We start from the raw sequence: 16,427 nt of genomic DNA, 5'->3' as shown, positions 1-16,427 counted from the left end.
CATTGCCATTTTGAGAGTTACTTTTCAGAATACAGCTACAGGAGTTAGCAGCCATGGTAACAGTCTTAAATGCATAAACTGGAGTTGTTCCCAAGAAACTATAAAAAGAGAAATTATATCTTAAACTGTAACAACAGCTCTTCTTAAAGACAACACTTACATGCCTTGTTAAATTGAAGATATGGAAAATCAACTAAAATGTAAGAATAGTGGAATTCTTGGAATTAAGGAAAGTGTGGCTATTTGAACTGCTGACTGGATTGTATTTATTATATATTAATATTCTTATTAATGTAACGATTACTGAAAAATAAGTTTAACTCTTCTGTGACATCTGGAAAAGATTTTTATCCTGATAATGTTTGTCAAGTTGCATGTTAACATTTCTGAAACAAGCTCCACATTTTAAAATGTTTCAGAACCATGTTATATACATTAATTGTCATATCTGCTTTTCCTTGTCTTTGAGACCAAGTTTTGGAGCAAATACAGTGACAAAAAATGGGCATTGCTATATAGCTCATTCATGGGTTTCTAGACTATGTTGGAGTAATCAGTAGAGAAAGTACCATTTTGCATTGCTGAAGTAAGATTTTGGACCCATAGATAGCCTTTTCACATTTCCAGCACTTTATCCAGTTAAATTAAGCCTCATGTTATATGGCACAAAGTCTATATTTTGGGACTTCGACTGCCAGAGAACGGCTGGATGAAAAACTTGCTTGCTTTAAGGGAAGAGCAAATTACCTCTTGTGTGGATATGAAGATTTCTCTAAGAATTCTGTCTTTCTAGAATTCTAAACACTTTAAAAAAATTTCATTGAAGTCTTTCTCTAATAAGAAATTACATGCAATTTAAAATAAATTATAAATAATATCTCCATCAACATTGACCTAAAAATTTGCTTTATTTCATTCCTGTTCCAGTCTGTTACCAAATTATTGATTTATGTATATCTCACCTGATTTATCAAAGGATATTGCATTCCAGGTATGAATAGGAAAGGGAGAGAGAGGTCAGTCTTGAGATAGATATCTGTATGTAGGGACACACATCAATAATTTCGGCAACATACAGCAATGTTACATATGTGGTACTAAAATAAGATACACCAAAACCCTGATGTTGCAGACATACACGCAAATTTGGCTTTATGCACTGAAGTCATTGGAACTACTCAGAGTGTGCAAAGTTAAACATGTGAATAAGTCTTTGCTTAACTTCAAGTCCCTGTTCCAAAGCATGGGGTACTAAACCATTGAAAAGAAAAGGCTAGAATTTTTTAACATGGGCAAAACAACATATTCCCCCCCCCCCAACTTCATTCTTAGAAATAGCTAAACTCTTTTCCAAAATTTTGGCTGAATTTCACTTGTTTTTGGCTGAAATTTGCCAAATGCAATTCAGGCAAAGGTAAGCACCCAGTATGGAAAATTTCAGACAAATAGTAAAAGTTTGGCAAAACTATAAACAACTGAAAACAGGATCATATAATGTGGGAATGTTGGGCAATGTTATTCATAGGCAGTGCAACCAGTACCACCAATAATTCTGTACTTACTCTGTTTGTACTCTAGAAACTGAGTGGCTTTATTGGCCATCATGAATGTTTTGTGCCAATTTGTGTATATCTTTGATTTGCCCATTTTTTGTTTCAAAAACAAAACTCTCTCTCTCAAATTAGTATCTAGAAACTTTGCTAAATTGAAAACACAGTTTAGTAGTAGAACAAAGATTCAACCCAAGGAATACATACTAATTAGTGAACTTAGTACACAATTCTGGAAAGTAATGTGTGCAAATAGTTAACGTTATTGACGCTGTGCACAACCCTAGTTAAAAAGGTGAAACCAGAGTCTAGCTTGTATCCACTGAAGAAGAGAATACAAAACAAGAAGTAGTACTGCATAAGGCAACACTACCTGAAGAACTGTATACAGTACAGGTTACTATCCCTAAGGATGTATATTATTGATAAGAGTACAGTGTAAGACTACTATTATCGTTACAAGGAAAGGTTTTAGAGATTTGTGCATAATCTCACTTAATAAGAGGAGATTTTGAGCTCTTGTAGCAGAAACTTTAAAACACTTGAGAGAATTTGCTAAAATTAATCAATATAAATGGTTTTACTAATAAGCTTAGATATTTAAATAAGTACATCCAAGAAGTATTTGGGTAGACTTTTGACAATATAAAGCACTGTACAGGATAATTGTTAAATATTATTTAAGAAACTAAGAATAAAATGGGAACTCAAGCATTGCATACACAAGTTAATAAAAACAGAGTAAGTTGTCAGGGAATACTATTCAAGTAGAAGGCAGATGAGTTCAAGACGTACCAAGATTCATTTCTGAAGGGAGGGATGGAGACAGATGGTGAGAAACAGGACAATGATAAATGTAATTTTTAAAATAAGGAGTAGATACCAGATAGCCATTCTTAGTTCCTTCATTTTTATAATATACTTCTATTTTTAGTCCATTTTGGCACTCAGAAGCTTGGAATCACTTCACTAATTCAGCACTGAACATTGTTTATCCCTTACACAAGGGATGCATTTCTGGTCAAGCTAATGGAATAGTTTTCAGGTCAAAAACAGTTGCAGCAGAATAATAAGCAGCAGTTGCAGCAGAAGTTAACAGAAAAGTACAGTAGACTCTGCAGGCTCCCACGTTTTGTCAGCAAACCAAAACAAACTACAGTTTTATTGGCTCACAATGTAAACAAACACAAGCTAAACGGAATTTACTATACCAGCAACAATAGTCTCAGTTGTGGGAGTTTTTACTTCTCCTGAGAGAAAATTTGGAAGTAGCTCTAAAGAATGTACATAAATGACATTTAACATTTCTAGGGAATCTAATATTCTATCAGATAAAATTATACTCTAATCATTTGTATTAATACTAATAAAAAGTAATTGTGCTAATATATGACAATCAATATTGAATATATTCATCTATGATTAATACAACTATTCTTGGAATGTAATGAAAATGCAGTGTATTGATATAAGATTCGACCCTGAAAAGGAAGTGAATGCCAACATTTCCACAGGCAGAGGATCAAGCCCATAATGAGTATGAACATAAGATGTTTTAAATACTTGGGAGCAAAAAAAAAGTGCCATTAACAAAATAATTCATGTATGCTGGTACAGCATGTATAGTAGATTAAATACTGGTTCTGTCAATTCCAGCTTACTTTAAGAACCTCTAAATTTGAAAAGAAATCAGAGATTACTGTATTGTGAATAAAAACCAAAATATATGGCATTTGGAAAAAGAAGATTGTTAAAAAGGGGCTGCCTCCCAATGTACAGATACATTCCATGTTGACCTTAGATTCCCCACATTTTGGTAGGCGAATCACATGTACATAATTTCCTTTGTAAAAATTAAAATGCCAAGAAATCTGCTTCATAGTAAAATAACATTTTTTTCACACACACACATAATCTTTTCATTTTAAAGGGAAGTTAAACCCTTCATTCAATATTATATATTTATATTTTGTCCTCTCCTTATGATGTAGGGTTATTCAGTCAGTTGAACTTTTCTCCCATCCAAAATATTAAAACGTGAAAATTACATTTGGACTGTCTGAGCTGCATACCAGAAACAGCTAAGGGTGCTTAATCATTCAGAATAAAAAAAATATTTCTTTAATTTTTAAACATGTATTTCATTTTATGTTTTATTAAAATTGTCTTAACATTTGCATAGAACCCCCCGAAGGATTAAAACTTGAAATTTACATTAGATTAAAAAATGAAGTATGAAAAATACTGTATGTAGCAAAATTGCAGAGGAATGAAAGATGCCACCGAGAGTAAAGATATTCATGGAAACTACAAAACATGACTTGCAAAAATTCTGGATTAATGTAAAGTTCGTCATTTTAAAGAAACTCAGAACCAGGTTCGTTATGAAGTTTTCAGTAAAGCGTGTCTCCCACAATATTGTGAATATTTAAAGAAAAAATGTACAAGAGATGTTCAAAGCTAACTTACAAAAGTGTGTTTTGGTTGTTGTTTATATGTCTAGGGAATTACAACCACAGGAATAAGGTTGTAGTTTCCAGATGCTAATGAGAGAGACTCATTCTTGGAAGTGGACTGGAAAAATTAAATAAAAGAATGATAGGATTGTGGAGATGATGACCATTTGGGGGAAATAGTTGAAGATCCTACATTTGCAAACACAGAGAAAGGAGCTTTACCAATAGCAGGATACTTTTGTTGGGACTAAAGTGGAAGGTAATGGACCAGAATAAAGTGGAAAAATTTAACAAAATTGGGGGTGAAGTATTTTATAAACAACAAAAAATGTGAGAAAAAAAGCATTCTATTCAGCAAGCTGTTGAAACCTTAAAGCATGATTCTACTCTGAAAAATGTCTGTGAAAATGTTCACATAGTTCACATAATTATAAATGGTATGTTTATAGTAATATTCAGCCTGGTATAGGTTGTTTCTATGGGGACTTATGGAAATCCCATTGAAGCAGGGGAAGACTTCTGTTGACTTCAGTGGGCTTTGAATCAAGCCCAGAGAGGGGCACTCTTGAAAATAGACTAACATCCATCTTTTGATGGACAGAGTTTAAAGAAAATCTTTACTTCTGACTTCAGTCCACTAATGGCCATTTACTCAGGGCATTGTCCATCAACAATTAGATTGTCTCTTCACAGAATTCCTGCTGATAATACTTTAGTGCATGCAATAATATAAACGACAATAGCCATTTATAAACCATCATTTGCCAAATTAGCACATAATGGTATCTGTGCTACCACAGTATCCCTTATAGTTAGGGTGGGGGAGATCCATGGTAACTGTGGTAGCAGTTGGCAAGTGTTAATTTTTAATGGCTTCTGCTATATTTGAACTCCTTCTCTGAAATGGTCTTCTAACATCCCTATTTCTGTGTGACCTGCATTGTCTGAGGAAAGTACCCATATTATTTCATTTCAGTGACTGCTGAAGTGTTATTTGAAATACAAATATATGTAGGATTGGAAAGGCATATATTGGCAATGCTTCTATGCTACTGGTTTGTAAAGGAGGGGCTTCTTGCAATAGAAAAATGCAGGACCAAATTAATCTCTGGTGTAACTCCATTGAATTCAGTGGAATTCCATCCAGAATGTACTAGGCCAACAATGCTGGGCAGTTACTAATCCATACTTCTGTTTGCTTGACTCTGAACTTTGGGGCAAGGGTTTAAACAAATTGAGAACAGGCACAATTGATCAGAAAGAATTTAGGCAGCCGTGAGATAATGGGCCTGATTTTCAGAAGTGTTGGATTACTTGCTGTTCCAACTCAAGTCAGGGGAGTAGCAATTGCTCAGTATATAAGGAAATTCAGTCCTCTCTGATTAAGAGTTGGACAAGGGGTATGGATATGTATTCTGCAGCTCTGATCATTTACATCTGTGTGGGCACATAGGGGAAATAAAATTTAACCTGAAGAAAGGTCTATCTAATATTAGATGATTCTTAATACAAAAAGGTCCACTGTTACTATTTTTAAAAAAAATACTTTACCTCGAAAACCATTTTCAGTCTAATTCCTTTAAAAACTTTGTTACCTCTTTATGTTGAGTTAAGGGCTTTTTTGATTCTGAAATGGTTTGTGCCTGTTTACACTGATTATACAAATGTGTACTTAGATCTTTAATATCGGCATTCAAAACCTGTTTTTAATAGTTTACATTGTAGTTCTCTTTGGTAAGTAAGCTTTCAAAAATAAATAGTTAAAAACTTGCATTTATGTTTCTGCTTTTCTGACATTTATGAATCACTCTAGCTGCTTAAAAGGAATTTTCTTCTCTTCACTTTTACTCCACCTACATTAAGAGCACCTTTTCTGTCACACAGCCTTATGCAGTTTTCCCATAGGGACATATGAAAGAGTTCATCAAAGTGGGGGGGGAAATGAATCACATAGTCATTTTATTTACTCATTTAAGATAATTATGGTGCTTATAGCTATCCGGACACACTTTAGTTTCTCTAAGTTGTGCACAAATTACTGAAAAAAATTGTCATTGTAGATTGCAACTTTTAAAAAAATAAAAAATTGAGGCATAGCTGTATGGTGGTAGTTGTCTCATTTAATGTTGTTTGTGGGCATTTTGCCACTTTGAGCAGAAACTGTTGCTTTAGATTTGAAATAACATTAGTGACATTGTCCGACTATACCGAAAGAAGGAGACACTTGATATGGTTTTAATCAGGACGCAACTTTATTATTAGATGTCTGGGACTACCCAGCAGATAAAAGTGTACAATGTAGGTAACCTTGTAATTACCCAGGGGGCTTCCACCAGCTACCCCTCTTTTTCCATCCAGACCCCTCCAGCAAATCCATTGCCATCCACCCTCCCTCATAGGAGGGGTAAGGTGGGCTATCAGAAAGGGCGGGATTGGCTCCCTGCCTTCCAACCATAGGAGCCCCAAACTCCACACCGTTCTGTTCCTTTAACCAGCACCTCCTTTTTAAGTCCTTTACCAGGCCATTTATCTGGTCACTGGATACCTTCCCTCTGGAGTACCTGCACTGGACATCCACCCCACACTTACAAAATAAATTGTAGCCTGCCACCTTCTGTGCCCACCATAATAGGTCTTCCCTGCCACCCTCTGTGGGGAAGGCAAAAAAACCCAACCCCACTCCACTGAAGCCAATATGGTGGTACGGGAAAAATTCCTTCCCAGCCCCCCTAAAAAGGAGCGACTAGCGCAATGCGCACAGCAGGTTCAAACCCCACCTGATAATCACACCTCAAGGGGAGAGACGGTTGGTGATACCTTGCCTACTGCATGGAGAAAGGGGTTTCCAACACCAGGGCTTACACCTTTAAAGCCTTTCACCTTACATTCCCAGGGGGTGAGTCAGTGCTGCAAATCTGACCACCACCTACCTTTTTGCAGCAGTTTGACCTTGTTCATAACTTTGCCCTTACCATCAGCTGAATGAAAACTGATGTTATGTATCAGCCAGCTCGTCAACAACCTTACCAAGACTCATCAATAAGCCTGGAAGCCCTGCATCTTGGCAGGGGGTTAGACTAGATGATGCTTGCTGTCCCTTCTAACCCTATAGTTCTATGATTCTATGGTACATATTTTACCTGTGTCTTTGGAATTTCTATTGCTTCTGCTAACACAGACCATATTTTATTTTCCCATCTGCAGTTTACTGTGTAGTGCCAAGTAGTAAAGCAATAAGCTAAAATTTGAAATGAGTGCATAAAGTCAGGCTTCTACATCTGTATTCTGGCACCTTGATTTTCCATGGTGCTGAGTAGACACAGATCTATCTGTCCAGCTGGTGTCAGTGGAAGCTGAAGATGTTCAGCCCCTTGGAAAATCAAGTCACTTTGGGGATTGATCTAAAGCTCACTAAAGTCAGTGGACTGGGAATGGCTGAGCCATTACAAACATTGAATCTATCTCCCCTTGTAAGTATTCTCACACTTCTTATCAAACTGTCTGTACTGAGCTATCTTGATTATCACTTCAAAAGTTTTTTTCTTACTTAATTGGCCTCTCAGAGTTGGTAAGACAACTCCCACCTGTTCATGCTCTCTGTATGTGTGTATATATATCTCTTCAATATATGTTCCACTCTATATGCATCCGAAGAAGTGGGTTGTAGCCCACGAAAGCTTATGCTCTAATAAATTTGTTAGTCTCTAAGGTGCCACAAGTACTCCTGTTCTTTTTAAAGTCAGTAGTAGTCTTTCCAATGGCTTCAGTGAGTAGGCATCAGTCTCTAACTTCCAGGTACCCAAATTTTGAGCCCTTTGATTTTAATAACTAACAGAGGATATGATGCTGAGAAGCCATTAGGTTTAAGTTCAGTGGGTGAAATTCACCTATGAGAAGGGGCATGTTGCTAGTCTTTTGCATTACTTAAACTCTGTGTAAAGGCTGAACAGGTAGTCCACTGACCGAGCACCTGCTCAGAAGTGCCAGTGCGGTCCCTACAAGCAATGGAAAAAAGGCCTTTGTGCCAGCCCTACATAAGATGATGTACTAAGCCACACTGCCAGCAGGCAAGGAAAGAGGCTGCAGATCTTCATTTACATGGATCCATTGTCCCTGATACTTCACACAACTGACATGGAGGAGTTATAGTCACTATTTCAGCCTGTTGGAATAGCAGCCACATAGGAGCTACTCAGCAATCTTCCACTGTGGGCTGGGAGTGGATTTCATTTGCCCAACTGCTTCATGCTCCCAAAACTCTGACTTAGTGAATTGCATCCAATAGAGTTGGAGGGGCCTAGCACATCTCACAATCAGGGGCAGAGTTTTTATATTGTGTAAAATATTGATGTCATGCATATACAATTCATGTATTCAAGTATTTGCTTTTTTCCCTATACATTGTCTCTAAAAGAGATAGATGAGTTATTTGTTTATTAACATAGTGTGTTTTCAGGAGTATCCTATTTAATTTGAAACATCAAGAAATTGAAGATAATTGTAAGGTTTAAATGTTGTGTCCAGATGTTTGAATTCAGTCATTTTCCAAAGCAGTTAATAACCAAATGCTACATATATTTTCAGTTCAGAAAGTGTATAAGTAAAGAGCTATCACTTATTCACAGCAAACTGTATTCAAAGAATGAGAAGAACACCTCCACTGGATGAACTGCAGCCTCCACCATATCAGGATGATAGTGGTTCTCCTCACCTCTCTTGTACACCCTCTGAAGTTGATGACAGTAAATGTGAATTTTCCCACTGTAGCAACAGTCCAAGATGTTCATACAAGTGCCCAAGTGAAGGAAGCACTGGACATGAAATAGAAAGCTTCCATAACAAAGGATATGAAGAGGATGTACCCAGTGATAGTACTGCTGTCCTTAGCCCAGAGGTAAATGAAATACAGTCTAGCACTACACTTGTAGGCATCTTGGATGTAACACAATAGTATATTAACTTCTCTTGTAGATCTTATAAATATCTTGATTTTAATTTACATCTTACAGAGACTGTGTACATTAACTTCAAAGGTCTATTATAAAGAAGAAAAATGTATATTGCCAAATAATATAGCAATAAGATTTTTACTTGCTCTGTATAATGACCTCAATGACACTTCATTTTAAAACAACCCCCCAGCAGGAATAGTTTATTTTTTAAACCAGTAAAAGCTATGATATCCATTATCATGGGGAACTATATATTAACAATTTGCTTCTTACAACAATTTTCAATTAATAATTTAGCAATAAATCAATCAAAATTATATTTCTCTTAGTGCCTTTCATATTAAACTCCCTAGAGAACTGGAGAAAAATCTTGATTAAGTATCCTTATGGTTTTGAGATTAAAGAAATATTTTTATTATGGATAATGTAATAGATTTATGGTACACTTACTTTCTCATTTTTCCCTTTGTAATTTGTAATGATTATTCTTCCTAAACTGAATTTTTAATATTTTTAATATGTAGATGTCTAAAATGTTTAAAGACAACCAATAGTATCAATTCTTAAACCAGAAGCAAACAATTTTTAGATTAAAAAATCTACATTATAGCATCTCCTATTCATTGATATGAACAAGTCATATCTTCAGCCATATGAAAGGACCTCAGAATTTACATTGAAGTTTTACATGTTTGGAATAAATACTTCTTATATGAATAATACAATGATCTATATTATACTTCAAAAATATCTTATTAATACAGTATCTTTTGTCACACTAGCCATGGCATTTCTTTACCTCCTAATTGTATCAGTCCTTGGACTGAGGTTATTGAGGTACAGTATGCAAGCATACAGAACCATTGCTTTATCTTGATCAGAATTATTTTATATTATAAATTCAATTCAGGCCCAACCTTTGGTCAAATGGCTCCCTCAGTAATCTAGAATTTTCCCATTCCCTAATAAATAAATAAATGGGGATGAATGTAATTTTAATGACATCCAGGAGGTTTGAGGACCTGTTGCTCCCTCCTGATGTCCTCGTAGAAATTGGTCACTGATCATGACTATGGCTGTATTATTTGTATGGTAATCACAGATCTAATGGAAAATGTGGAGTTGACAATTTGCTGTGTAAAACATGCATTGAAACTTTATGCCCCCTTTTTTAAAAATAAACTGCTAATGCAGAGAGGAAAAACCTGAGATGTGGATTTTTACTGAACAAACAATATTGCTGACGAAGGGATGTGAATACAGCAGGTAGCTGAGGAGGGCTTTGTTGGAAATAGCTGGCCTGTTCTTTGGGCTTACTTGCGTTGAGCTTGCTGACACAGACCAGCGATCACAGGACAATCATGGGAAAAGAAAACATAGGTGCATAGATAGGCAACCGGGCTTTCCCAAATGGAAAAAATATATAGATTGATAAATATTGTAGTCAGAAGGGGGACCAGACAGCAAATGTGAAAAATCAGTACGGGGTGGAGAGTAATAGGTGCCTATATAAGAAAAAGCCCCAAATATCGGGACTGTCCCAGTCACCCTAGCAGTCAGTCATCTTTTGGGTCAGTCCACAGTGCATGTGTTAAAAGATTCTTTTCATGTTCTGCTGAATGATAAATGCCAGAGAATTTTCATCTATACATCATGCTATGTCAGAATGAACACCACCGAAAAAACACTTTCTATAGGAGGAGTTCCAGATTGTTGGTTTTATTGAAATATTGTTGTGTTTTTGAATGGGAGGCACACAAATTATTTCTTTATACTTGACTTTAAAAAAATAAAATTATTTTGTCAAATAGTGAGTAGAAATTATTTGTTTATATATAGATATATATATATACTGAAACATTTCTAGCACTGTATGAAGCACTCACTGTATTTATGAAATTTAAAGTTGCTCTATGAAATCTGACATATTGCTTCACACAAAATAGCACTTATTTTCTTAAAAAATACAGTCTTAATCATGCCCCATGATTAGAATATATTTGTAGGTACAGCTGGGTTAACTTTCACTAAACTACCAATACCATGTAAATGGAGTAAATTCGTAGCAAACTACTTATACTGTAAGGGAGAAAAATCATCCCATATTAAAGAAGGGTTCATTGTGCAAACAAAGTGATTTTATTTGAAACAGAAAGTAACAGCATGTCCTCACCATTTTATTAGCTATTAAATTTTTAAGTACACACCTAATGAGAACACTGAAGATTTTAAAAATTAAGCATTAGCAATAATTGCTTTAAGAATTGATATACAGTATATGGCAAGTACAGAAGACATTTCTGACATAGGTATGGTTCTTGTATACTTCTAAGAAGTTACATTTAACAGGCTATATTAGCCATCTGCTGCATGTGCACAATTCTCACTGACTGCAGTGGGAGTTGTATGTGCAACCAACTGCAGCATTCGGCCCATTACTTGCTCTAGTCCTATATATTTCACTATGTTCTGTTACCATCAAATCAGGTATTAATGTGTTAAATATGTTAAACTTGAGTATTGGGTTTTTTTTAAATTCTGCAGAACCCCTCACTTGAATCAGATATTTGGATTGCACCTCACAATGAATGACAGCTTATTTATCTAAGCTTATGCGGAACTTATTAATTCTAGCTTTTTCTTTTCCAGTTGGTGCCTGGGTTTGTCTATTTTGACCAGCTGGAAGTAGCTTTTGATTTTCCTTGGTTGCCAGTCAGCCACCTCTTCATTCTTCAGTGTTTAATTACCTTGTTTATGAAGTGAACAAAAAGATCATAGTCACATCATACTGCTTAGAGAAAACCATGCATTTCTATGCTAGATTTAATAATAGAATACCAAAAATAAATAAAAGCATTTATATTTCTTTCCTTAGGATATGTCAGCTCGAGGATCATCTTCACAGCTTCCTAAACCTTTTGATCCTGAGCCAGTAGCTAAATACGGCACGCTGGATGTGACTTTTGACTATGACTCACAAGAACAGAAGCTTCTAGTAACAGTGACAGCTGTCACAGACATCCCAACATATAACAGGACAGGTGGAAACTCATGGCAAGTACATCTAGTTCTCCTACCTATAAAAAAACAGAGAGCAAAAACCAGCATCCAGAGGGGACCATGCCCTGTCTTCGCAGAGACATTCAAATTTAATCACGTTGAATCTGAGATGATTGGGAATTATGCAGTTCGCTTTAGACTGTATGGTGTACGTCGCATGAAAAAAGAGAGGATTGTGGGGGAAAAGATTTTTTACTTAACCAAATTGAATCTTCAAGGGAAGATGTCAGTACCAGTGATAATGGAGCCTTCTTACAGTCTTTCTGTGAGTATTGTACAAAGCAGAATAAGTATGTAATTATATAAATTGTCCTGAATTTATTAGGAATAGTTTATATATTTATAGAGACAACACTTCCATGGACTTCCCCCCCCCTCCCCATTGTCATGCACACTTTATGCAAAATAATAGTTTGGAGGGGGGGGGGGGGTCCAATTAGCTACTGTTAGGTATATTTATTTCTCATGTGTAGAAGCTGCCTATACTTTTTCATTTTGATTACTTTGGTATTTTCACTATAAAATATTATAATAGTAATAGGAGGATAAAATTATTATATTGAGATTAGTTTTATAGGTTTGATTTATCAACCTGTTAACCATTGTGCTTTCATTTTTAAAAATCTATATTAGTCGGTGATTTTCGTCTTCTGTAATAAAATCCAGTTTGTAATATAATACACATGCTTTGCTTTCCCAGAAACAATGGAAATAGGAAACCCGAAGGTGCTGAAACCCTTATTTTAATGACTTCAGAGGACAAGCAAAATAAAATATTTAATTTCTTTTTAGTCACATTAATCTATAAAGGACAATAATCTGTTGGGATTTGACATGAGAATCAGCTAAAAAATATAATATGGAGTCCTGGTGATGGAACAGGTGATATAAGAGGACTTCATCATCTCCCATTTTTTATGATTCTGTAAGGAACACAAGGGAATCCTGGGTAGTGCTTTCTGAGGACAAACACTGTTCACTTACCTTAAGTAAACTTTCCTACTATTGAAGTGCTTAATACAAGAGCAATGAAAAATATTTGAAACAAAATTGAAAATACTCTAAATTTTCTATTTTTCAAGTGCCTGAGGGTCCTGCAACAATGAAATATGTTTTGCAACATTTTTGTGTCAGTGAAAATTGTGCTGAGGTTGAGTTCCTTCCGCTCCCCCATGCCCTTTGGATGTTAACAAGAGCTTTCTTGTGATGACGTTTTGAGTTTTAAGCTCAGTTGGGTTTTGTCACATGGCTGAAATTCTGATTAGGGGTCTGATTCAAAGCTCATTGAAGCCCATGGATCAGGCCCTAGATGAGCATATACCTCATGTGCTCATCGGAAGTAATTTTGACTTATTTTCTAAGGCCAGTCTACACTTACCAGTACAGTAACTCCTCACTTAACGTTGTAGTTATGGTCCTGAAAAATGCGACTTTAAGAGAAACGATGTTAAGCGAATCCAATTTCCCCATAAGAATTAATGTAAATAGGGGGGTTAGGTTCCAGGGAAATTTTTTTCACCAGACAAAAAACTACATATATATATAAGTTTTAAACAAACAATTTAATTCTGTACCAGCAATGATGATTGTGAAGCTTGGCTGAGGTGGTGATGTTAGAGGGTGGAGGAGGGTGGGTTATTTCCCGGGGAATGCTTTACTGCTAAATGATGAACTAGCATTCGGCTGAGCCCTCAAGGGTTAACACATTGTTGTTAATGTAGCCTCACACTCCACAAGGCAGCACAAGTGGAGGGAGGGGAGACAGCATGGCAGACAGAGATAGAGACACACTCCCTATGTGTGGGAGAGAGAGAGAGAGATGTGCATTGCCCCTTTAAATAAGCTGACACCACTCTAAGTACATTACCTTTAAAAAGATTAGGAAGTTGAGACAGCAGCTGCGGCCAGCAAGCTCTCTCCGTCCTGAGCCCTGTCGTGTCCCCACTCTGCTCTATATGGAGAACGGGTAAGCGGGGGACAGGAGTGGGGGGAGGGGGACACCCTGACATTAGCCCCCCTGTTCCCCTCCCCAATCCCCCCACACAGCAAGCAGGAGGCTCCCCGGAGCAGCTCCAAGGCAGAGGGCAGGAGCAGCACATGGCAGTGCGGGGAGGGACAGCTGAACTGCCGGCAATTGATAGCCTGCTGGGCGGCTGCTGCACAGGCAACTTAAGGGAGCGGGGAGCTGATGGGGAGCTGCCGGTCCACCTTGGTTCCAAGCCCCCACCAGTTAGCTGCAACGGGCTGCTCTTTCTGCAAGCAGTGGACAAAGCAGGCGGCTGCCAAACAACGTTATAAGGGAGCATTGCGCAACTTTAAACAAGCATGTTCCCTAATTGATCAGCAATGTAACAACAAAACAGTGTTAACCTGGACGACTTTAAGTGAGGAGTTACTGTAGATCAGCACTGCTGATCAGTTACTGTACATCAATCGCAGCAGTGCCAATTTAGTGGGTCTGGTGAAGACCCGCTAAGTCAATGGCAGCGTGCTCTCCCGTTGACTCCAGTACTCCAGCTCCCCGAGAAGAGTAAGGTAAGTTGGCAGGAGAGCATCTCCCGTTGACACAGCACAGTGTAAACACCACGGTAAATTTACATAAGCTATGTCGACTTCAATCACATTATTCACGTAACTGAAGTGGCGTAACTTAGGTCAATTTACCATGATAGTGTAGACCAGCCCTTGGGAGGGAGAGTGGAGCTATGTCTCTGAAAGACATCAAAGATGATACTGAGATTGTTATCCACTAAAGAAGGTAGATATAGGTACCAGGCTTTCAGTCTTCCCCTCCCGCTCCTTCACTAAAAGCATACCAGGAATGGGGGAAATGGAGATTATTGGTGGGTCAAAGGGTCTTCTACATAGCCTGTTGCTGGTGTAGGAATTGCATAGGAATGGAAGGTCAAATGGCCTGAAAGAAGCCTTCATATGTTTGGATAGTTTGAATAGTAATTTGTACTTCTGGACTTATGTGAACCAGTTTCCAAATCTTTTCAACTCCATACATTCTAAGGATTGTTGTTTACTATGGTTTTAGATATAGTTTTTCAGTGGGAAGGCTGACTGATGACTGCATGCTCTGAAGTGTACATGATTCCACAGTAAAGTTAAGGTTTGCATTTTGTAATGTTATTGTCCTTGTAGTCCTAAAAGCAGGGCTAGGATTACTTAAAGGGGAAAAGGAGAGGATTATTTTAATTTGGGCAGCTACAACTGAGTAGGGAAACTTGGAAATTATAAATCTCGTACTTACATAGGTTCTAAATCCAGAACCAAATTTGTCTTATGCTAGTGTTAGTGTGTTTTGTTGCTAAACACTAGCTGTATTTGACTGATCCTTTGTACATACAGATATTGGCTCCCTTCTCCCCTCTGGTTCTCATTATTTTAATTGTACATATTAGATATATTTATATATTAAATATATTTTAAAATTAAAATATATTTATATGTTAAACATTAAACATATGTGTCGCTGAACCTTTCTAACTTCACTGAAACATCTGTAGTAGTCTCTTCTGAACAAGTTTATCTTACTTGCTCCTGCCTGATAGTATATTAATAAATTCTTATTTGCTAATCATCAATCTGGGAGCAGTGCATGTCCTGCATAAGTCTCATGGAGCATAACTTCAGATCCACCTTTAAAAATACTTAGAAGGGATCCTAGCTAGAGTCCAGATCAACAGTTTAGTTCACCTCTGCCCCTACCCCACAGATGCATATGGTTACTGGTGTGTCTGGTGGCAACCTTCCCCACTTCAGGGACATACGGGTATAGGGTCAAGTACAGTCCTTGGTGGGTGTTCTTGAAGTCCATCCACATTACTGTGTTCCTTATACATGGCTCAGTACCACATCTTAACTCCTCCTCATAACCTCACAAGTCCTGTTCCTCACCCGAGATAAAATATCCCCTCTCCTTCTGCATTCTGACGGATGTCTTGCACCATCAGCTGCATCCAGCACCTTATCGTCACTCTTCTCCCCCTGCTCTCCTCTCTGCTCTTTTTCTACCATAAAAAAGGTGTATGTATGTAAAGAATATATTTTCTCTCTCTTACTTTCCCTCTTCCCCACAAAAGGAAAATACTCAAATATGGTCATTATCAGATTTCAGCTGTTCTGGTCTTTTTGGCTGATTATCTAAGTTCATGTGTCCATGTGATTCTTTTAGATCAGTTAGCAGTCTGATACTTCTGAACAAAAGATTTTGTTGATCTATCTGAAGTAGATAGGATCACTGAAGTGGTTCTGCACTTTCCTCCAAAGGGATTGGAAAACTGTTCATCATTCTTTTCATCCAAATAAATAAGAAAAATTGTCTTCTTGTGCAAGAAATTGGATCAGAGTCTCCAGTATTGTATGAGTAGAAAAACAATTTTAACAGTTTATTGGCAGATGAG

General features: G+C 37.0%; 1 protein-coding gene across 2 annotated transcripts in view; it reads left to right on the top strand.

The window, feature by feature from the left end:
- The window catches only part of SYT14 (synaptotagmin 14), a 180,706-nt gene that overhangs the window by 124,635 nt on the left and 39,644 nt on the right, over window positions 1-16,427 (top strand). For both annotated transcript variants that reach the window (XM_026652572.2, XM_024194841.3), the window contains 2 exons: window positions 8,632-8,900; window positions 11,834-12,283. In XM_026652572.2, coding sequence (XP_026508357.1) covers window positions 8,632-8,900; window positions 11,834-12,283 — 719 coding nt within the window. The remainder of the gene's footprint in view (window positions 1-8,631; window positions 8,901-11,833; window positions 12,284-16,427) is intronic.

The sequence above is a fragment of the Terrapene carolina genome, unplaced genomic scaffold, assembly GCF_002925995.2.
Source record: "Terrapene carolina triunguis isolate 2854851 unplaced genomic scaffold, T_m_triunguis-2.0 Scaffold120, whole genome shotgun sequence".
NCBI classification, from domain to species: Eukaryota; Metazoa; Chordata; order Testudines; family Emydidae; genus Terrapene; species Terrapene triunguis.
Note: the sequence above shows the minus strand (reverse complement) of the source record. Positions and strands in the feature narration are given on the sequence as shown.